The 23,020-nt window shown below is 41.8% G+C and overlaps 1 protein-coding gene across 5 annotated transcripts in view; it reads left to right on the top strand.

The window, feature by feature from the left end:
- The first annotated feature begins 776 nt into the window (after window positions 1-776).
- The window catches only part of FZD6 (frizzled class receptor 6), a 29,892-nt gene continuing 7,648 nt past the window's right edge, over window positions 777-23,020 (top strand). Inside the window, exons 1-3 of one of the 5 annotated variants that reach the window (XM_075743555.1) lie at window positions 777-910; window positions 1,521-1,912; window positions 20,586-20,782. In XM_075743555.1, the coding sequence (XP_075599670.1) occupies window positions 1,733-1,912; window positions 20,586-20,782 (377 nt within the window). In that variant the 5' untranslated portion in view covers window positions 777-910; window positions 1,521-1,732. Of the gene's footprint in view, window positions 911-971; window positions 1,030-1,067; window positions 1,367-1,520; window positions 1,913-20,585; window positions 20,783-23,020 lie in introns of those variants that run through there. The other 4 variants (XM_075743560.1, XM_075743559.1, XM_075743558.1 and 1 more) reach the window with 4 other exon arrangements.

Below are 23,020 nucleotides of genomic sequence, written 5' to 3'. Positions count from 1 at the left end.
AAAACTTCCCTGTGTTATCAACACTGTTTCCAGCACAAATTCAAAACACAACCCCATAGCAGTTACTATGAAGAACATTACCCCAGACAAAACCAGCACATCACCACGGCCTCCCTTTCCTCAGCAAACACCTCAAATCACTTCCCTTTCCTTCATTAAATTCAATCATTCCACATCCACTTCTAACATGAACCTCTTCCTCAGCCCGAGCCTCATCTAACGAGCGCCCACACCCCTCATCTTGTGAGGATTCGGGCATTTTGCAGGAGCATTTTGCAGTGAGGACACACAGTGCCGGCCGGGCCGCCAGCTGCCCCAGAGCCCTCACACCTCACACCTCCTGGTGACCCACGCGCGTGTTTGGCAACAAGCCCCAGAATCGCTTCCACAGGCGGGTTAAGTTCATTTCCCGGCACTTGAAAGTGTGTAAATCTTCTTAGTATTCATTCAGTGTATTGCAGAGACAATATGGAGTGTTTTTTTATGAAAAACTAGAGCGCCAGGTATTGTTCGGAAGGATTTTTCATGCTGTTTGCGTTCAGTCCCGGAGACGTTCTCAGCCGAGGCTCAACTTGCACCTGCGCTGGGGCACGGGCAGGCCTGCGCGACTCGGCACCTCGGGACCCCGGGCCTACCCGGCGGTGGCCGGGCGGGTCGTTGCGCCCCGCGGCGCTGGGAGCCCGGGGCGCTGCAGGGGGGAGGCCCCGCCCGGGGCAGACCCCGACCCGCACCGGGGAGGCGGGACGGCCCGCACCTGCCCGCCCCGCCTCCGCCCCCGCCCGCCAAGTATCGCGCGAGCGCCCCCCGCCTCCCGACGCCACATCCTGTCCGTGCGGCGGGACGCCGCGGCCATCGCAGCCGCGGCCATCGCAGCCGCGGCGGGGAGGGGGAGGCTGCTGGGCTGGCCCGGGTGAGTGCGGGGCGGGGGGGAGACGGGGGTGCCGCTGCCGGGGCGGGCCCGGCCCTGTCTCGGGGAGCGGCGGCTCCTCCTCGGAGAGGAGCGCGGTGCCCCGGGGCGGCCGCCGGGGGGTAAGCGTCCGCCGGGAGGCGGGTCCCGGTGAGGGGGCGGCGGAGGCGCGGCCCGGGCGTGTCGGGGATGCGGCGCCGAGACCGCGCCCGGCGAGCCCCGGCTCCTGGGCCGACTTCTCGGCCGGCTCCCCGCCCGGCCCTGCGGGCGCCGCTTCCCAGGGCGGGGCTGGGAACCGAGCGCCGACAACGGGGCGTTGGGAGCAGCGGTGGCTCCGGGGCCCGGGCGGGAGCGGTGGCCAAGCACACCGCTCCCCGTGGGTGAGGCGGCGCTCCCCGGGACGGGGCGCAGCGGGAGCGCGGACTGCGCCGTGCCGTGGCCCCCCGGCGGAGCGGGAAGGTGGGGTACGGGGGGCGCGGTGCGGTCCCGGCGGGAGCTGCCTGGGCTCCTGCGGGCGTGTGAGGAGGCCGGGTTCGGCCTTCGGACGGGTGGTGGTGGTCGGGTTGTTTCGGCTGTGAATGACTCTGTCCTGTCCTTTCCTGCTTCTGTATAGGCTCGGGGAAGAAGGGACTTAGTAAAATCGCGATCAGCCAAAATGGAAAAATACCTAAAGCAGCGGTGAGGAGTCGACGGTCTGCCTTACTGCCTGCGTGCCTGCCTTGCACCGGAACCTGCAGGGGAAGATGTGTGTCTTTATCCTTCTGCAGAGCCGGTCTGCCTAACTACTGAAGGGAGCTATGTGCTGAAGTGGGTGATCCTGACAACATGGGAGTACTTGTGTTCTCTGCGACTTGCAGTTTACTTCTGACTCTGGTGCGAGGGCACAGTTTATTTACATGTGAGCCAATTACTATTTCCAGATGCTCAGGAATGCCCTACAATATGACTTTTTTCCCAAACATCATGGGACACTACGATCAGGACACGGCTGCTCTCCAAATGGAGGTGAGTTCTCCCACCCCTACTGGAGTATGTAAATATAAACACTATGAAACAACCCCTTTTTTCATTGAGAAATGGTTTGTGGTATCTGTTGCGCTGAATGACAAGGCAGATAATGTTTAGTGACTGGATGTTTCTTAAATGTTTTTGGAGTGCACTAGAGCTTATACAACTTGGTTGTATAAGCACTGTGTAAGGGAGCTATAGACACCCTCCCCCACCCTGCCTTGGATCTTGTGTTAAGAGTGGAAGAGGAATGGGTGTAGCACAGCAATGTGGCTATGCAGAGCTGATCGCGTATAGCCCAGGCACGTCACTGATAAACACAGCGAATCTTGGAAATTCTCTGGACACATAGCTTATGATATCCTGGCCCGCCTGAACTCAGGTAGTGGAAAAATAATGTTTAGAAGTTGCTCTTTGGTCGTCTTTTAGCTTATGTCTACTAAGGAGAAGTATTTAAACTTAGCCCTCTTCTCCATTGTGGCTTTTAGATTCTGTTGTCTTCTGACAGGATGCTGGAACTTCTGACTGAAAGAGCAACTTTTTTTTTTTAAACTGAAAACTAAACATTTTTGTCACCTGAACTGACTGTAACATACAGCTCCCTGAGAATATGCCGCCTTGTGGAAAGGCTTTGCCGACAGCGATAGCTATAAAGGGCGAGAGCCTCTCTGGGTGAGAGGCTTGTAAAACAAGTTTTAAACCTGTTTCAATAATGGCTTTCACTGGTAAGAGGAGGGGGAACATCTTAATGTAGGTCATGAAAAGCTTACCATCTTGTGCTGTGCGGAGTGAAGCAGAAGTGAGTTGAAAATTAAGAAACTTCTGGTTTTAAAAAAATTATATAGGCTACTATTACTAAAATTTTATTTATGTATTCTTTACTGAGCTTGGAGGAGGAGCTTGGTTCAGTTGCCAGAACATTTTTTTAGCGTTGCTTGGGATAGCCAGGATTCCCTGTTAGGCCTCTAGCTGCCAGCCTCGAAGGGCACAGGCTCTGGTCTCACATCACGTTTGCCAGCTGGGTGTAGATGTATGGGAAATTCTGGTATCAAATGTTAAGACACCTGTGTGCAAGCAACTGAATTCAGCTGCAGATCTTGGATAAATTGTGGGCTTTTAGATTGGAAGGCAGGCTATAGGCTTCAGCTGTAAACTCTGTGTAGTGCTTTCTCCAGTCATCATTTGTCAGGAATGCTTTCTACAGCCTCTGCCACTTTATCTCATCAGGTATGCTGTTGTTTCTTACTTGGTGTGTCTTAACTACAACTGTTGAGCCAGCTTTTGTCAGTATTCATGCCTTCCAGTCATGCTGCTGTTACAGCAGAGAGACCACAGAGCCATTTTTATTTTTTGCTTATGCCCAGCGTGTGCCTTCTGCGTGGAGGGAGTTCCTTTTGGAAAGGGTTCGTGGCTTACCTGTTCTCATATAGCTACTTCATTAAAAACAATGTGGTAGTGAGAAATTTTGTTGTTTTCTCTCTTTTTCCCATCCTGTCTTCCTTATAACCACCTCTGACTACAGCAGTGGTTGATCACTACTCAGCTGACTGATGGGGTGGCTATGTGGAACAACAGTGTCTACTAGGATTTGATTTCCCTACCGTGTTTCACTTGCTTCCTGTTGTCCTGTCATTGCCACTGTCTGGCCTCTAATTTGGTACTCACTACTCTAGTGTTGTGCAGACATTTCTAAACTACCTAATGTGTATGTTTGCTGATCTGCCTGCTTTTATTTGTGATTCAGCAGTGCTGATTGGCTGCTTGGTCACACTGAATTTTTCGGACAGTTGCTTTGCTGGTGAAAGGGTAAGGAAGTTTCCTTTCACTCTGTACATAGCTTGTGTTGAATCTACTGCAGGTGGTTAGATTGGAGTCAACATGGTAAGGTTAGGGCGGTTCGTTGCTGGGCCTTTTCTCTGAGGGAGACCAGTGCATACTGATGTCACTTACACACTTTGATGTGATTCTACATGGTATTTGGTAATGGCACCAGCATAGTTTGTCCATGGTGACAGAGAACCTTCTCAGGATTGTCAAAGGGTTCTGTTTTTCAGGGGATTTGGTGTTGTAGCAGAGGAGGAGGAGCTAATGACTTCTGGAATGTTGTTTAATTTTACTTTGCAGCCATAAAGAGGCAGCTGGTTGGGAGGTGGAGGAGACTTCTGTTTTGAGAGCTTGAATTTTTCTGTAATTGGTAATTCAAACTTTGTTCATACCAAAGAAAGAATTTTAATATTATGTTGGTTAAAACTTTCTTTTGATCTTCCATAGGAATGCTTAAAGGCTTTGTTTCTTCATTCCATCTCTTCCCCCTCCCCACAACCTCTTCTCAAGACTGGGCATGGTCTTAGGATGTAAACACTGGGTTTGAGATTGAGGCTTGTGATATTTTCCTCGCTTATCTTAACTGTCTTTGAGCAAGCTGCTTAATCATGCCATTTCAGGCCACATGGCAGAGACTTCTTTGAGAAATCAAAGTATTTTGTGCAGAAAGGCCCTTGATGTTAGTCCTTTCTTCTGCTTCTGTCCCCTCTGGAAATGTCATCTTATATGGAGTGTTTGCTCCCAGAAAGGACATATAATTGTCAAGGTGATGAGCCTTACCTGAAGGTGAAGTTCACTCTCCAAAACAGTAGTAACTAACTCCTATATCCCACTCTCAAGGCTCTACAGGCATGTTCTGCTTGAGGTGGAGGAGTGTGTCCTACATAGCCAGAAGAGCTGTGCTTTCCATTTGCTGGAGCACAAAGGCTTCTGTACAGTTTCTGTACTTTCCAGAAAAGTGTTAAATTGGCCTTTCTGGGATGGTGTCTTCGTAGTAATCCTCCAGGAGAGGTTGATGTGGAGCCACTGTCTCAGGTGGTGGTTGTCCTCCAGGAAATCAGCTGGATCACCAGATGATCTGTGATCTTGCATTTCTGCCTCATGTATCAACTCTTCATAATAATATGCTATAAACCAGAACACTGACTGATTAGAGCAGGAAAAAAGACTAACTCAATCTTACGGCCTCTGTTATGGGTGTTTTGGCTAGTGACTGTAGTCCCTCTGGAATCTTATTTTCTGCAACAGAAAATTCATCATTTGAAGCTGTTCCCTCCATTCCCCCCCATATTTATTTTTTTCATTCTGAGATTTCAGCTTGGGAGACTGAGTTTAGGCTACTTGAGTTTTGCTTTATATTTGGATTAGTTTTATTTATACAACAAATGGTGATTAAAGTAAACCCACAAAACTGTGGTGTGAAGTTTTGTGTTTGTTAGCTAAACAGCTGCATGTCAGTGGAATCTATTTGCAGATGCTTACAGTATCTGTATCTCAAAGCAGTTTAACAGTAATCCTGCTCGTGTTACTACTAGCTCAGATTGGGAGGCTGAAAATCTAGGGTTTGACTAGTGGGGAAAATGGATGGACAGAGCAGAATAGCTGGTTCATTACAACTATACTTAAATAAGTGTAACTCTTCCCCCTCGTGGTCATCCTCAAAACTAAGTTACTTCCAATACCAAAGTAATTCCTACTTTAACTGTCCTGGAACAGGTTGTCAACATAAGGCATTATTCCAGCAAGGCAGAGAATATTACTGTGTTGTAACTTTTTGTTCATATCTCTTAATCTGTTCTGCTGCAGTTCTGGAATGTGTCCACCATAGACAAGCCCTTAAGACTTCCTGACCTGGGTAAGATCTACAGGTCTGTAGAAGTACAAAGGCAAAAGGCTTGCCAGCGAGTTTTAAAAGCAGACTATACGAAACATTGGAAAATGTCCCACAGAGAACAATGAAGTACCTCAGAGACTGGAAAGCTGATGTAGTAGTGAGTTTTCCGTTCACTTCTGAGTTCATGACCACATGCCAGAACACGTGTGTGTGTTTATGGAGAATTCAGTGCAACTGGATGCAGCAGTGGGAGAAATTGTATGAGAGCTAGGGTGGGTTTAAATTAACAAAACCAGTTTGAAGTGGATTAAGCAGCTTAATACTCAAGTTCTGTGAGTTAAAATTTTTAATGTAATCACTTAATTTGCTTCCACTAAATATAAATTTGTAATTAATTCATTATGAAGATACTTCCAAAAACTGAAAACCTGGTGTCTGGCAAGCTTAAATCAGTACATTTATGTATGTGTGTGTATACACACAGGGAGGAGGAAGCTGTCCATCTTCTGTAGGTTGGGAGTTTTGGGGAAGTCAGTGCTGTTTTGTGTAGAAGGTTGTTACTAGGATGTTCTGTAAAATAGAACAGGTATGAATTTACTGAAACCTCTACAGACAGACATCATGCCTTTCCCTCTTACTCCACATGAGCAGTGCTCGGTCTAATATGTGAAACACTAGTACTTAAAACTTGAAGGTTAAATCTCTCTGCTCTTAAATTTTTGGTAGCTCAGTTTCAATTAGGAGAGCAATCAATATTCTCTTATTTGCCTGGAGTTACATTTTGTCTCTGGTGCTGCCTCAGAGCCTAAGTTGGAGAAGGGGTCCAGAGGTGTGGACGGTGACCCAATGGAACAAGCACAAGGGCCTCTTTTTAGTTCATATTTTGCTTGTAAAATTTTTGCTGTCTCTTTACCGTGTGTCACAGGTACTAGCGGGCAGGGAAGGTTTGTGTAAAAAGTGGTAAATGTATGCTGTACATCATATGTTACTTAGGACAAACTAAGGTAACTTTTCTAGCTTATCAGAACAAAGTGGTGGTCACAAAAGATTTTGGTGGCGAAACAGCTAAATTTCTGCTTTTTAAATTAAAGTTGGCAAATGCCAAAGTATTTTTTTTTATAGACATTTCATATGAATCAAGGGAAATACACAGTAGTATGACTGACTTCTGCACTGAGTAAGTCTCTAGAAATGCATGAATAATTCTGTTTTGAGCATCACCATGTCACTTGTAGAAAAGCTTTGGCTAAGGGCTCAAACGTATGAATTATACATATCTGTCATTTTTTACAATATCATACAATTTGGGAACTGTGTTTTCATTTTTGTACTCTCTTGCTCTCAGGTGTTCCAAAGAAATCTAAGTCATCTAGTTCTTACAGTGGTTCTTAGGGCAACACATTTATGAACATACTTTGCTGATTTCTGTGGGTACACTAAATTATAGCCACTAAAAAGTGTTTGTTACATGTAGTACTGAGGCCCTTCAAGTGTGATTAGCTTGTGCAGATTGTCTGAAACCAGACAGGCGAATGTGTGTAATCCCATTACACGGGCTTTAAGTGTATTAGTCATCTGCAAAAATCTAATGCTGTTTTGTTTGAACAGCATTCCTTGTCAACTTGATAATGTGAATAGTACCACCTTGCCCCTTGTTCTAAGATTCTGCTTAGAGTGCATGGGGTTCCAAAGTAACGCATGCTTGACGGAGAGGGTATTTACCTTACGTTAACTGGGGTTCATTGAGATGGTGCTGACAGCGTGATTCCCAGAGCCTCATCTTTATCCATGTTCGGGGGCTATGTCTACACTAGCAAGTAATTTGGCATTACAGGAGTGGATCACTAGGAGAAGTTGTTAGCACACCTCTTGCCTGTCCACTGCATGAGACTGAGGGATTTTTACTCTGGACTAGATTTAGGCCAGTCCTACTGTGCATGAGGTCTGAAGTTGGCCTACAGAAGGGTCTCTTCCAGATATTTCTCAACAGCAGAGCTTTCTGGGATATACCATGGTACTCTGTTGATGGTCCCCTGCAGACTGTCCTTTCCATAGTGCCCTGTCTGGTGGTCACATGTAGCTGCAAGCCTTGGTGGTTTCTGAGTCTCGTGGTGCAGCCTGCATCTTGGACCCCCTCTTCTCCACACTCGTATGCTAAGTGTGGTGACTGGCTAAACCAAGGCACCATAGGTGTGGAGTGAATGGATGGAGTCATGCAAGCTTCCCTAAAGCTGTTTATATGAAGGAGGAAAACATGGACAGAGCTCCTGAGTTTGGAGCTGCTTTGCCTTCATTGATTGATATGAGGCAGTTAGGGCTTGGGAGCTGAGCCCAGACTGGTGGGAACACATCATCCTTGGAGTTGGGGAAAGCCAGCAGTGGGTACAAAGTTTTCAGACATAGAAAGGTATATTTGAAGCTGGTATTTGTCCTTACACTTCACCACTGTCACGTGCAATTTCAAGATCATCTCCGTGTTTTTAAGGAAGTGGCTTTCCTGCCCTGTGGAACCTCATGAAATTCACCTGGTCAGTAGCAAATCAGATTAGGGAGGGACAAGTCTGTTAAGGGTGGTGTGGTGACCATGATTTCAAAGGTCATTCTTCACGCTGTCTTCCTTTTAATAGTAGACAAGTGGATAAAATTGTATACCATTGTGTACAGATGGCCCACACTGTTTTCCCTCTGCTGTCCTTGAGTTGTCAAATTATGGGATCAAGCATCTCATTAACAGCTCACATCCAGTACATTGGCCCATGACAGCTTTGGCAACAGCAGCTTGATTGTCTTGCAGGCCTTGGTGAACCACCAAGGTACATTTGGAGACATCTTTGCAAGGCTCATGATGCTTATGTCTTCTACAAATCTAGCCTAAGAATGGAAGAGGGTTCTGATGCCCTCTTTCCGAAGAGGGCTTTGTAGTGTTTAGGTGCCTTCCTGCAACTGAGATGCTGTTTGCCCACAGTGCTGCATGGGTCATAAGGCTGTATGGAGCCCAGGCCCTTATTGCATGCGGGTGGAGGTGGAATGTGAGTTTAGTTTTCCTTTTGCAAGATGGATGTGATGTTCAGGATGACAGCTTGGCTGCAGGATGTTATCTATGCCTTTGTTCATAAAGACCACAAAGAGCAAATGGTCAAGGAAAGGAGTGCATGGGGTAAGGGATGTGGTCAAATGTCAATGCTGTCTTTTCCAGTGTGGTGATGCAATGATTAAATATAACAACTTCGAAAACTACTATTGTGTCGTCTTTTTAGTTCTCTACCCCTTTTGAAGGAGGGGATAGGAGTGTCTGCACCACAAAGCTTGCTGCCTTTTTCTCTCTCACTATCGGTTTGCTGTTGATTCACCAACCCTTTGGGGCAAACATGGTTGCTTTGTCTCCTATTGCCTTTTTGGATCTTTTCTGTGTATTGTGTGCAGCTGTGATTGCCGCATCACAGTGGTAATTTGTGCGCTAGAGGAAGAGACGCATGTCTGCCTTCTCCTGAACTACATAGTAGAGATGAATGGAGGCTTGCTCTCTGCTTAGGTGTTAGAAGATGGGGAGCATAAGGGCTGTGTAAGCAGCTACTGTAAATGGGAGGAGAGAAACTTGCTATGACATACAGGCACAGGGGACAGGCCTGGATAGTCAGACTCTGCAAGACAGAAAGGATATTTTCTTATCAAAGAGATCTTCTTCTTTCCATCCCTGTAGTGAGATAGATAAGAGCTTCCTGGGAGGGGAAAAACAAAAACCAAACAAAACCATTAATCTTTGCTGTGCTTAACTTCTGGTAGATCAAGGTCTTTCAGTGAGTAACCACATCCTTCCCAGTTTGGCCCATGCTGTATTCCCCAGAGGGTCTGCACTATCAGATTTCTTCAGTCCTAGTAACTATTGCCACTTGAGGGTAGAAGAAAAGGTTTTAGAACAGGAGAAATAAGGAAGATAATGGGAGGAAGGCACCAAGGCCAACAGAATGAGTACTGTGGGCTAACAATAAGAAAACGCTGGCTAATACAGGCATTCAAAACTGGGGAGAACAGGAGGGGTCCCAGCTCCCCCCTGGCTGTGTCGAGCATGCTGCCTGCCACCCTCCCTTGGGTGCTAGGTGCCTGTGGATGGGGGTGAATAGCAGTTATTGATAAGGGTGGAGGCCCCTCTCTAGAATTGGGCTGACTTCTTACAGGCCTTCATGCATCTGCCCCACCAATTGCTGCTATGAAAAAAGGTAATTTAATTAAGATGCATATATATGTCTACAGAGCAAAAATCTGTAACTATTCAGGTTATAATTGTTTTGATATTTTATCTTCATAAAAATAAATAACTGAACAAAAATGCCACAAAAAATATACCTCTGGAAGATAAGAACTATTTCCCACAAATACTTAGGAAGTGTAACTTTTTCAGAAAGAGATTTTATGTGTATCTTTTTTTAAATCTTAAGTACTTCTTTTCCATTACAATAATGATCTACTCTGAATAATAATAATTATTAATAATTATAATTTTATGTTTTCATGCTATAGTAAAGATGATAGCTATAGAAGTGAATTTAAAGTGGAAGGCTTGGTTTTCCATTTTGCATGCATGCTGATTTTTCCCAGAAGCTGTGATTTTTATAGAAAATTACTCTGGGTCAAAATTTATTGCAGCTGTTAGATGCAAAGTACATAGGAAGTTGGCTATGTGGTGAAAGCTTCCTAAACACAAACAAACCAAGGCTGCCATCCAGTTTTTCATTCTTTTGAACTGTCTCTGGTTTGTGGCTCAGACTCTCAGGTCATTCATTTCTAGTGCTGTGTCTGACTTGTGTTGATCTATGCTCCTGTGTTACTGAGAATTCATTCAGAAGATCCTGTCGTCCTTGTCAACGCATGTCCATGACAGAAGCAACTTGTGCAGATTTTCTGGGTAAAAGTCTGTTTGAAGTTCAGGAAAGCATTTGTTACTGTACTGCATGAAAACTATTAAAATTACTAATTTCTGTAAACTTTCACTAATCCATTCACTTTGTGATGCGAGAGACATCAGTCAGACATGCACAAGTCAGATGACTGAGTTGAAGCCTATGAAGCTGCATTTATCTACCTCGCTACCTGCAGTTCTTACCTCTGTCTTCTGATTTTAGTATTTCCAGTTGGTCATACCTTGAGACACATACTGCTTGGCTGGCCATGAGACAAGCTATGTCTCATTTTTGAGATATGGACAAGAAATTAATGGATGTGGATACTTTTCATTTTGTTGGATTTGGGAGGCTGAGGGTGGCAGCTTATTGTTCTCCATTAGTATGGGAATTAACTTGATAAGCCAGGTGATTTTCCAATTTATATACAATATCTCTGCCCCCATGTAAGCCCTACCTAACCAACAGCATGGCTAGCCCAGGTCTGCAAAGAGTGGAGAACCTGATGCAGGCAAGAATGTGGCTTCTTGCTGAGCTTCCGCAGATCTAATGGGGTCAGCTTTGAGCCAAACCTGTTGTGCCATATAACTGTTTTGGGTGAACTCTGAGCAGGGTCAGCAGCCATGTAGACATGGCACCTGGCTGGGCTGGTGCTGGTTTGTGCAGAGCTGGTTCCGATGCCTTTGCATCCACAGAGTGGACTTTCTTGCCATGTTGGTAAATCTATGATGGTAAAGGGCATTGAATGTTCTGGTGTTCTCCTAACATTAGCACGGCTTGGGTTTAGAAAGGGAGAGTTGAGTAACTTGTCAGGAATAGAACTGGTTGTCCTTTGCAGGCTGGGTTGGCAGTGACAGGCACGTCTCTAACTGCAGATTGTATGGCTTTCTGGCACAGAAATGTCTCTTGCTTTTCTCTGTTCATCTGTATCACCTTATTTGAAATACTTAGTATTTATTTTATAGACTGGCAAAGGAGGTATCTGAACGTGGATCTCTGAGCATTCTGGATAGTAAGTAGTCTGTTGCATAAATGGTGCCTCGGAGCTTGGTGTTACTTGCCTATCTTCTAGAAATACATATGATTTGATTCCCACTCCCCTTGAGCATTTTCTTCTGGCTGTGAGGCTATCTCTGCTTCCTGAATTCTCTGAATGTCATTCACCGATGCCTCTCTGTGGACATCCAACAGGGCAACTGCTGTGAGGACCTTCTGAAGTACCTGAGAGTTAAGCATAACAAACTTCTGTTGCAATAACCAGTTCCCTTTGTGGAACTGGCTCTTGATTGCTTTACTTGGTGTCGCAGAAGACTAACAGAAGATTGCTTGAGAAGATCAATCCTGTCATGACTGAGGTGGTCCTGATTCAGTTTATATGTGAAGTAGGCAAGGAAGAAAGCATGGTGCAGGGTTACTACTCTGGTAACTTGCATAGTGGTGTTCCACTACAGTGTGCGTCCACATTCCCAAAGACGGGGGGAAACCATGAATCTGGTCTGACTTTTTTGGAACCAGAGCAGGAACAACTTCTGCTGGAATTTCTTTCAACTGAGGATGTTGTTATAGGTAACAGGCAATCTATCAACAGTATTACTGGTAATCTTCTAAATTGTATTCTACACAAAAACGTTCAGTAATAAATCCATTTACTCCTGTAATACATGTCAAATACACAAAGAATTTAAGATTATTTTCAGATTCTTCTGCTACCACAGTCCAGATGTAATGAAGCTCTGTCTAGACTTCAGATGTTTGAGGGCCTGCAGTATACTTTCCTTCAATTAACTTACATTTATCTTTTATGCTCTGTATAGTATACATGGAGATAAACCCATATATAATTGATAGCTTTGTGTAAATAGTTCAGTTCTATAATGCTTGGGAAAACTCTCTCATGTTTGGTTTGGACTGTAAATTGCAGAGGCTGGAATATTTATAATTCAAGTCAAGCTATAATTTAGGTTAGAACCACAAAATGCAGTGAATTTTGCTAATCTATTTTGGAAAGTATTGGAATACTTGTATTTTAAGGGTTTTTTTCAGAGTAACTTCTTAGTGAGATGTGATATTCCTGTTGTTTCTAACCTTTGTTATAGTTAAGAAATATAGGGATATATGTATTTTTTTGTACTGAAATACTTAAAGGGAAATCATGGAACTAAGTTGTTTTACTACAGAATTTCTTTCTGTAGTTACTAGTTAATGCAAAACAGTCCAGAGCACATAGAAGTAAAAAGCAGAATAGCTTGTTTTATCTTTCTGTGTATGTGTCTGTGCATATTGTTAATGGTGATGGCAAGTTTAGTGCCCAGTTGTGGTGGTAGAGTGGTTTTTTTGGTTTGCTTTTTTAAAGTGAGTGTCTTGCTGCCCTACTGACCTCTGAAAACTTTCACCCGTGTGCCTTGTCCTTACCCTGGTTGCATTTCTCCTTAAACAGTCCCATCAACTTTGAACAGCTAGTAGAAGGTTCACAACTGAATATGTATTAAAGTATATTGCCTGTATAGATGTAGGGGTGAGTGGTGGTGAAGAGTTTTCAAATATACTCATGATTTTGTTGCAAATACATTGCACGGTGAGATGAGTAAGTTGGCTCACTGAGTGGTTGCACAGCCTGCGATTGGGGCTGGCTGGTGGTGATGCAGGTCTGGCCCCTCGGGCTCTGTGCTGCACGGGCATCTGACTGCTGGCTGGTCAGTCCCTGAGCCACTGCAGCTTACAGCACGGCGTTTCTAAGATCAGCTGCCATCTGACTTTGCCTTCTAGATTGTGATGCTTCAGGTGCTGACCATTGGGCAGGTTCCACACGTGTATGGCTGTGGGAGGAGCAGACTGCTGGGAACAGTTCAGCTTATCAACTCTTGCAAAACTGTCCCCAAGCTTTGTTCAGAGCCCTAAAATAACTTGTTGCCTTTGAAAGTCCAAGTGCATGCATTGCCTTTGTTCAGCTGGAGGACAAAGATGAAAGCTCATATCTTTGCAAGCATCTTCTGTTGCAGAACAGCATTGTTTGATCCACTTGCTAGTTTACTACTCTTTTTTTTCCTACCCGCCCTCTACCCCAGCTCCTTGAACTCCATATTGTCCTTGAGTAGGAAACTTCAACTATTTGTGTATTTTAAACCACTGGGGTAACCTGATTTCTACTTGGACAAAAGATTTCATTCTTATCTCTGTAAACATTAGACTGATAACATTTTTAAAAAACATTTGACAACTTTTTAAATTAAATATGATTGTATTTGTCTTAATTCTGTTCTAAGTGATTCTGCTTTGTTTAAAACCAGTTTATTTTAGTAGTCAAACTCATGTGCTTTCAATGTTTTTTTTACCTCAGTCAAACTAGCATGCACTAATGATGCATATTAAATTTATACATATTCATATCTAAACTACTTTATTCCTATCAGTGAATTTTAGTCCTGAAAAACATTTATCTTAGAGGAGTTACCCATATAATTGTGACTGAGGTTAGAAAATACAGATTATGACTGATACTTGCTGGCAGCAATAGTTGATTATTACCCACAGCTCAAGTAGTGATGTGGAGTATTTGGGGGCTTCCTTAAATCAATAGCAAATTAGTTCATACCATCTTCATTGGTAGCTTAAAGGATGGTTGACATTGCACTAATGTTCATAAGCTGCACCCACATTCTGTTTTGCAGCTCTGCTGTTGAAGTAGCAAGTTCTAGCAGACGTGTAGCAACAAGACGCTGACACTTAAACTGCCTTAGCCTCCTCCAAAGTAGTTTCTAAATCCTTACATACCAACTTAAAAGTGTCTTTAACTTGCCTTTGCTCTAAATCCATCAATAAAGCATCCAATTGGAAAAACCTAGTCTTTTTTCAACATTGCTTTGAATCTAATCAAACTTGAAAATTTTATCCTTCATTTAGTTTCATGTGTCAGGACATTTATTTATTTATTGTGACTTAATTGTGCATGAACTAGGAGTCAGAATTTCTTGGCAGCTGATTCACGGTGGCCATGAGCAAATTACCACCCTTACCAGCCCATCTGGGAATTGTATGAAGGCATTAATCTCTCTGGGTACGATGCTAATCTCATTCGCATCCAGCCAATAATAGCTCTATTGAAATAATAGAGTAGGATTAAATCAACCGTGCCATACTTGTTTCCCTGTTTTTAATTGAAACATTATCATTATACAAGTGGCTAAAGATACTGTGAAGATTAGTTGTTAATGTAGCTCTGTGAGTATAAAGAGTAATTACTACCTATTCTTTTGACACCATTTATATACACGATGGTTGACAGTGGCTGTATTTCCTACATATTACATATGAAAATGTATATGTAAAATATATTGTGTTTAGGTTTTGAGGTTGGACTTTAATTCTCTAATGACACTTACTGGACAGTAGTTGTGTTTGAGTCTGGTGCTGTAAATTATTAATTGTTATTTATTAATCATTAAGGTGAGGAGGTGAGGTGTTATTTCCTGTAAAACAGGTAAAAAGTTTCATGAATAACAATGTGTATCTTTAATATAGATAGCAATCTGAGATATGCTGTGTGGTATGATTGTAAAAATTGAGATTTAAGCCTGTTTCGCTTCTATGATTGAAAGACACAGTTAAGTGACAAGGTTGTAATGTTTTTGCTTTAGGTCACAAGATTCCTATCAAATCATGAAATGGTTACTGTTGCTTAACAGTGAGACAGCTGGTGCCTCTCATTGGTTAACTTAGTTAACCTGGTTAACACTGAGGTTAAATGTTTTAACTTGGTAGCTAGACCTCAGTGATTAGGAGACTAGCTTTTTACCGTCTTAAATAACTGGCTCCAATGGCTGAACAAAGGCTCTTATTCTCTGTATATCTCAGCAATTCAAGATATTTCCTGGCTCTTACAACCAAGGTTTGTCATAGCTGATTGTAACAAAGACCTCAATATTTTGATCCACCAATTTCTATATTATTTAAATATGCTTGTGACATTAATCAACAGAATACAGGAGAACATTTTCACTTACTTGTTTTGACACACGTTAGTAGTTATCATACATCCCAACCTTAGACACATCTGATCATCTCTGGTAATACTTTTCTCTAGAATAAAACTGAGATGAGGTAGGATGGACCATCTGCACCATCTGCCTGGAATAATGAACTTGTTTCTGTTGTGTCTTGGACTTGGAAGCCTGCTAAGCACAAAACAGAGAAGCATGCTGAGCACAAGATTCACATACAGTTCTAGGCTGTAATTTACTTGCTGGCAAAGCATGTTTAAGCATGTTTGCGTGTAGTTGTTTATTCTGTACTCTCCACTGTTTGTTTTCGCTCATCTCAGTTGTGTTATTGTTTGTAGGACCACACCATAACTGGATTTCTGAGATAGTCTGGCGGTTTGCCTCTGGATAAAATGTAACATAGGCATACTTTGTAATGAATCTAGGATTTACTGAGTAAGGTGTTGGTGTTCTGTTCAGTGCAGAGGATATTCCTCTCGCTGGGTAGTCGTGCTCTACTCCCTTTGATTGTTTGACCATATTCCCAGTCCACAGCGCATACACGTATGTGTCCCAGGGCTCAGTACAGACCGTTTTGCACTGGGAGGTTTCTGTACAGGGCACCAGGTGCCCCTCTCATACTCTGCACTGGCAGTGCAGTGGAAAGTTTGCATTTCACAGCCCTCAGTTCTTCACTGCTGTTGCTTGAGGCAGCACTTCTCCTGTTGTTACAGACTACGTAATCTTTGGTTTTACAGTTGTGATTACTTGGTTGGAGGTTTTTTTGGTAGATTGTTAGTGTGTTATAGTTTGCCTCATATTTACTGTTTGGGTTCTTTTTTTCCCATTGGCAGGACGATGAGAATTTATATTTTAGGACTTGGATTGGCTTTGGGAGGCTCCATTCTTGGTTTTAAGAGTCTGGTTTCACTCTATTTTTAGCACTGCCATCGCCAAATCTGCAGGTTTTAATCTCTGTTCTTCATGTGACAGGGCAGTGGTTGCTAATGCTAGAAATGCCAGGTGCCTTGGTTTCCTGGAAGAGTCTGTTTCATGTGGTTGTGCCACCTGCAGATCCTGAATGTCCTGAAGAGGAGAGGACTGTGGTACTAGTTTCTGAGTTTAATCCCAGACTTGGATGCTCAAGATATCAGCATGTGCATGCATGCAGGTTACCCAGCTAATCACTTGGGTAAAAATGGTTGGGATACCCATGGTCCGGATAACTCAGCCTTCAAGCAACTGATTCTTACTGTCAGTGGGCTTGTGATCTTGGCTTTACAGATTGTGCTTACACGCCATGTAGCTGGAGGAGCAAATACTTTGGTTTTTTGGTAAGATTTTGCTTTTCTGGTCTGCCAGGAAATGCAGACCTGTTATTTTCTGTAATGAAACATTTCCAAATTGGCTAGCTGGAAGTGAAGCCCACATTAAAGATACATAATTGTTAGCAGAGTTCCAGGAGCAATTTACTACCTCTTTTGCTGTTCTTAAATGGTAAAAGCAGGCAGTTTCTGAAAATAAATCTGTATTTTACAAATCCCATTTGTGTGTGCTTGAGGCAAAGTTTTACATTTTGTAGAGGTTTTTTGGTTGAGGGCACTCATTGCCTGTGAAATCTATTGGAGTGTTTTGATAGACTTGACACATTTGTTGAAAAGGGTGATTCAGCCTGCATATTATATTTCAGTTTTCATAAAGGCTTCAATGTGATCATACCCTTCGTTTTTTAAAGAAACCATGCTGGTAACCTAACAGGGACTTTCTTTTCCAATGCCTGCCTAAAGAACAAGAAGAAAAGTAGGAATAAATAAATGTTTGTCATAGTGGAGAGTATTAAATCATTAGCCATTAGTTTCATCCTATACCAAATAAATGACTAGAGTGGTTCCACCTAGTCCTCTGTACTGAAACCTCTGATACACAGCTAATTCATAAATGACCTAGAAGAGGGATGGATAGTGAATTTGTTGAGAAAACAAAATCAGCTAAAGAGTTGCAGAAAGGTCTTGTGATAGATGCAATTGGACAATAAAATGGGAGGTGACATTTAGGGTTGGTAAATGCAGAGTAATGAAGATGGGGAAAAATAACCCCCACTATTTGTACAGGTAGGTAGTCAGTGTTACATTAGTTACTGTCACTCAGAAAAGAATCTTTGTTGTCACTGTGGAAATGTGGGGTCAGTGTTCAAATGTTGTTGAGGAAAATGGAAGGCAAAGTATATTATGAAAGGAATAGAAATTAAAATTTAAAACATTATTATGCTAATGTGTAAATATAATAGGGTGGCAAAATGGCATGGAAAAAGTAGAGACTAATCTGTTAGCTGTTTGTCGAAACATAAATTAGGTTGCAAAACCAGGAGTTACAATAAACAAATAAAATACAGTATTTTCTCAGCAATGCCTGATTAAATTATGCAATATAACTTACTACTGTAGTATTTTACAAAGGGTACGAGTGTAAATGATTGAAAAAAGGATTAGATATGTTCTGGGAAGAAAGGAGGTATGTTGGTGTCTTTTCAACACAGTGGTGGTGTTATAACCTGCAGCTGGTTTCCTAAATCATGAATTGTAGGATACTGGGAGGGATGTCAGCTTGTTGTCTTATAACCCCCTTGCTAGCAGCCATGGTGAGGACAGGGTGGCCAGCTAAATGCGCGTTTAGTCTGACTCAGAATGTCTGCTTGTGTTTTCAGAACATCAAACTTACTACTCTAAACTTGTGTTCATACTTTCAGGTGCCAAAAGGTAAATGTTTTTAGCAAGCTGAAAGAAATATTGTAAGAATAATTGTCCTTGCTAGCCAAGTCCTTGGATTTCTGCTCTGATTACAGGCTGAGCATAGCTTTCTTCCTACAATTTTGCATTAATCTGTTAAGGTATTTTTGTGTTTAAATGATATATGTTCTTTAAACAACAATATTTAGCCAATAACAACAAGCTATAGTAAAACTCTGACGGAAACTCTCTTAGAATGGTAAAGGTTGGGTTTGTCTTGACTTCCTTCTGTATCAAGGGAACAAGCTTACAATAGATAGCCTTATTAGCTATGTTGGAAAGTGCTATTTAAAAAGTGTTAGCTTCTAATCAAAATAGCTAGTAAAATATCTCTGTAGATAAAGTTGGTTTCATAGATACAAATATTGTGGTTTTTTAAATTCTTGCTTTCTAGAGAAAATACTGCCGTTTTGCTTAAGTCTGCAAAAGTTCTTGATTGGCACCCCAAAACTTGCTCTGGAAAATTAATTTTATTTTTTATCAGCTGAGACGAACTGTGGGTGACAAAAAGGAAGACAATCGAGACAATGTCTGCAAGACTTAATTTCAATAGTGAACTCAACTTCTATAGGAGCTGTATATGACTACCCAGCCTAATATCTTTGTTTTATCCTAAGTGCCAGGAAGAACAGAGCTAACCTAAATTAAACATGAGAGCAAGTAAAATTTAATTGGAAACAAAACAAGCATCATAATTGTGCGAAGGAAATTTAATTCACTTAGGGTTAACTTCTGACTGTTTTACGTCTGAAGCCGCATAGCATTTAGGAAATAATCCAACTCATGGAACTGGAGCACATTATACCAGAGCTATACTTCTTGTCATAAAATACTCTAGTCTTGGGTTCCTGGGAAGGCAGCTCCAGAGCAGACATCCAGAGGAGGGATCAGACTTCTGTGCGCCTGCCGTAATGGCATCTGCAGGCGCAGCACACAGCCAGACTGCTCTGGAGGATGGTGCCAACATTTTTTTGTTTTTCATAGAGTGTTCTTCTGTTATTCTTACTCTATCTTATCTTCTCCTTTCCCCCACTCCCCGCACATTCCTGTGTTTATTATTGAGGTCCCTTGAGGATTTGTAGATACTCTATTTTGAAGGGGAAAATTTGTTTATCAATGTCTTTCCTTTTAAACTGCATGCTCAGTATTAAGACTTGTTCTTGGAGTATGGGTGGATATATACATTTGGGACATTTAAAAGCTGTAAAAAATAAAGATGCTATTCTGGTCTGAGAAGCTGATCCTTCCTTTACTTATGAAGTCATTGATTTAGTATTTGAGACATGTAGCTGTTAATGGCAAAGAATTAAATAAAATTCTTACCAAATAAAAATCTTACTTTTACTAAAGTTCTGCTGCCTTCAAAAATTTTGTGCAGTGTCCCTATTTATCAGCACATTCAAAGTGTGTTAAATATTTCAGCTTTCCTGATGCATGAATTTGACTGTTTACGTGTGATACAGAGATTCCTTTTTCCTGAAATACGAGAAGCGTTTCATCAAAAAGCCTGTATTAAAAAAAAGCTGGCGATGCCTGGCAGCTTGTGACCCTACCTGATCTGTCATCTCCATGTGTCCAGAATCACTGACAGGTCACTGGCAAGTGGTTGACTTTGGTTTTATTTCTGCCTGTGCTCGCTAACAGGAGAGCCTGCTTACGCAGCCCCCAGCACCTACACTCCCTTCTCTTGGCCCCGCTGCTTTAGACACACAGCCCACTTAAAAGTACAGGAGCGTGCCTGGTGATGCTCTTAGTGTGTCATCGCTTGCTTCATTCAATAAGCTGCACAAGGTAGAGAAGTTCTCAGTTGTATTGAGACTTTTGAAATGCGATGTTTTGAAAATGAGGAATAATTATATTTGGACCTCATTAATCAAAAAACCTCAAACTTCTTTAGCATGAGAGAAGATGGTGAGTGTGACACTGCTTAGGACTGAAAATGTAATTTAACAAGAACTACGGAGACAGGCCACCTTTAAAAATCTCAGGATGCTTATTTAGAAGCTGACTGGTGAATGTAGGAACTTAATGCTTTACCCTTCTTTTTAAAAAATCTTGGGCTTTTGTAATATCTGTCAGATTTCTAATATTGTCAGATTGGAAAAATCAGGTTTGAGTAGTGACAGATTGGCCAAGATCCCAGGGCAGAGGCTGGGCTAGAAGTGCTAATGGAGCTGCTCACTGCTCAGGCCACCGGGTTTTGCTCTTTCACAACTGCTGAACAAACACTATTTTCTAGTATCTTTTAAAACCTGCAGGGGAGCAAATGTGAGCCACAGCGATCAAAGTCAGTTTTGATGCCTTGAATTATCTTTATAAAATTACTAACCAAAGCCTTTTTCTTCCCTGTAGCCTTTTCTTACGCTTATGAATCTTCACTGTTCACCAGACGTCCACACATTTCTGTGCAAAGCCTTTGTCCCTGCCTGCCTGGAGCAAGTTAATGTGATTCACCCTTGTCGAAGCCTCTGTGAGAAAGTGTATTCTGACTGTAAGCAGTTGATGGACACGTTTGGAATCACATGGCCTGAAGAGCTGGAGTGTAGCAGGTGGAGAATTTTTCATGTTGACAGGTGGTGGGGGTGATATTGTCATATTTGACCTAGACTGAGTTGAAAATCTGAGGCAGAATGTTCAATATCACCTGGTTGTAGCTTCCCTGTCACTGGTGACCCTACAGTGCTTATGCATAGGACTATTTATTTATTAAAATGTTTTCATTATTTAAATAATCACCTGGATTTCCTGCTTGAGATTTTTTGCGACGAAGTTCTGCAGCAGTTCTTTTCAGTATTGAGATCCCTGCAAAAAGAAGCTTTTTACTATAAGTCTCTTACAATTTAAAATATTAAATATTACAGCGTAGGGTTTTTTCCTTTGGTTTCTGATCTCTAAACTAGGGGTGTTCATAGTTACTTCACAGGGGTTTTATAAATAATTGCTCATAAAATAATGAAATATAAAATATTCTGTATTTGAATGGGACACACAGCATTAAATAGCAGAAGCCTTATCTTACTCCTAACTGCCTACATGTGCAAATCCAATCTTGTGTTGCTTTTCCTGTACTGCCTGCCAAAAGTCTCATTTTTAAAAAACTTTCACCTTTTTCTCAAGGTTGTTCATGTGTCTGTTCCAGAGAGAAGACAGTTAATATTACATTTGGGGAAAAGATGAGTCTGTATATATTAAATGGAAACCACTGAAAATGCTCCAGTGTAATCTTCTTGAGATTCTGACCTTCAGCTGCAGATATTTATAAATGATTAAGGCCAGATGTTTTTTGATTTTTTTTTTTTTTAAACACATGTCAGGGCAAGAAATACAGAAAAGGAGCAGTGAGTGGAAACTCAAATAACTTTTCAAACCCCCATGCAGTCGCCAATCTGTGATAGGGCTGAAGGACAGCTGGGACAGTAGTCCCTTGGTAGAAATCCATATCAGAGTGAATGTGACAGGTGGCATTAATGCCATTTCCTTCAGCTCTGCAGGAGAATTGAGAGTCGAGGGAGTTTACAATGAGAAGGCATCAACTTTTCCTATCTAGTGTAAGCTTCTGTGTAACAGTAGTGCCACTCAGCACAGCAAATGTCTTCAAGAATTGTTCTGAAAAATTAGGAAAACTACAAGCAAATCCAGTTAATCTATCTTCCAAGTGACATTTTAAATCAAATTATTTTTTTTGCAGGAATCACTGCAGCTTTAATTCTATTACTGCTAGTGTTTACTGAAAATGAACCTGCTCTGTTCATGTGTAAAATGATGTCTGCCCAATAGCCAATACAGAGAAGTCCATGTAATGCAGGATGTTCTTAAAACTGCAGAGACGCTGCTGGAGCCTGTGGAAGAGGAGCTGGTGTGAGGATGGGCAGTAACTGGAATCATGAGATTCATGCTCTTGTATTCTTACAGACAAACGTAATGCCAAGGAATACATGGGTGATAAAGGTTGTGCTGTTCCCGTGCATACTGGTGCAGCCCATGGTTAATGAAAGAATCTGCTACAGAACCAGTTTTCTTAATGATTAGTCTGGATTTATTTGGACAGCATGATAATGCAGAGAAACAAAGAACTAAAGGGTTTTTGGGGGTTTTTTTCTAGCTTAAGCTGAGCTTGCAAACTGACGTTGAGGGACTCTCGTAATAGTGTTTGCCAAAGAATGTTTTCGGATAGCAGAATCTTACTTTAAAAGCTAGAATGCAAAACTTGTTCTTTTTAAATATATGCTTAAACTCAGAATGCATATAAACATTTATCCCATTTTGAGTAAATGCTTGCCTGTTTGAGTTATACTTACATAATCTAGTTTGAAGATAGATCAACACTGCTAATGCTGTATTAAAAAATCACATACTGTGATTAAAAAAGTCACATATTGTGTCCAATTAAACCCTTGAGCAATTGCGTCTTGAGCAATTTTTAAAAGAACATTATGGAACTAGAAAAAAAATTCCTAAAATAATGATAATTTTTTACAATGCTTCTGTTTTTGTGTTTTTTCAGTTAGGTAGGTTTATTGTTGTCGACAATAAAATATCACTATAACACAAAATTATAATAATAATCATATACTAGTCATCAGTTAATTCTAGATACTGTCAGCCTTCTTTCTGTGTTCCTTGATTGAAGCTTACGTTTTGGCAGGATAATTTGCTGTCTCCAATGGTCTATTGTTATGCAGTTTTTTAAAAAACCCAACTACTGTCAATATTTTATGTACATATGTAAAAGTTTAGTAGAATTTAAGACTCTAAAAGAACAATTGCAATTTGAGTAATGTTTTGTA

This window comes from Balearica regulorum, chromosome 2, assembly GCF_011004875.1.
Source record: "Balearica regulorum gibbericeps isolate bBalReg1 chromosome 2, bBalReg1.pri, whole genome shotgun sequence".
Lineage (NCBI taxonomy): Eukaryota > Metazoa > Chordata > Aves > Gruiformes > Gruidae > Balearica > Balearica regulorum.
This window is presented reverse-complemented; position numbering and strand designations above follow the sequence as displayed.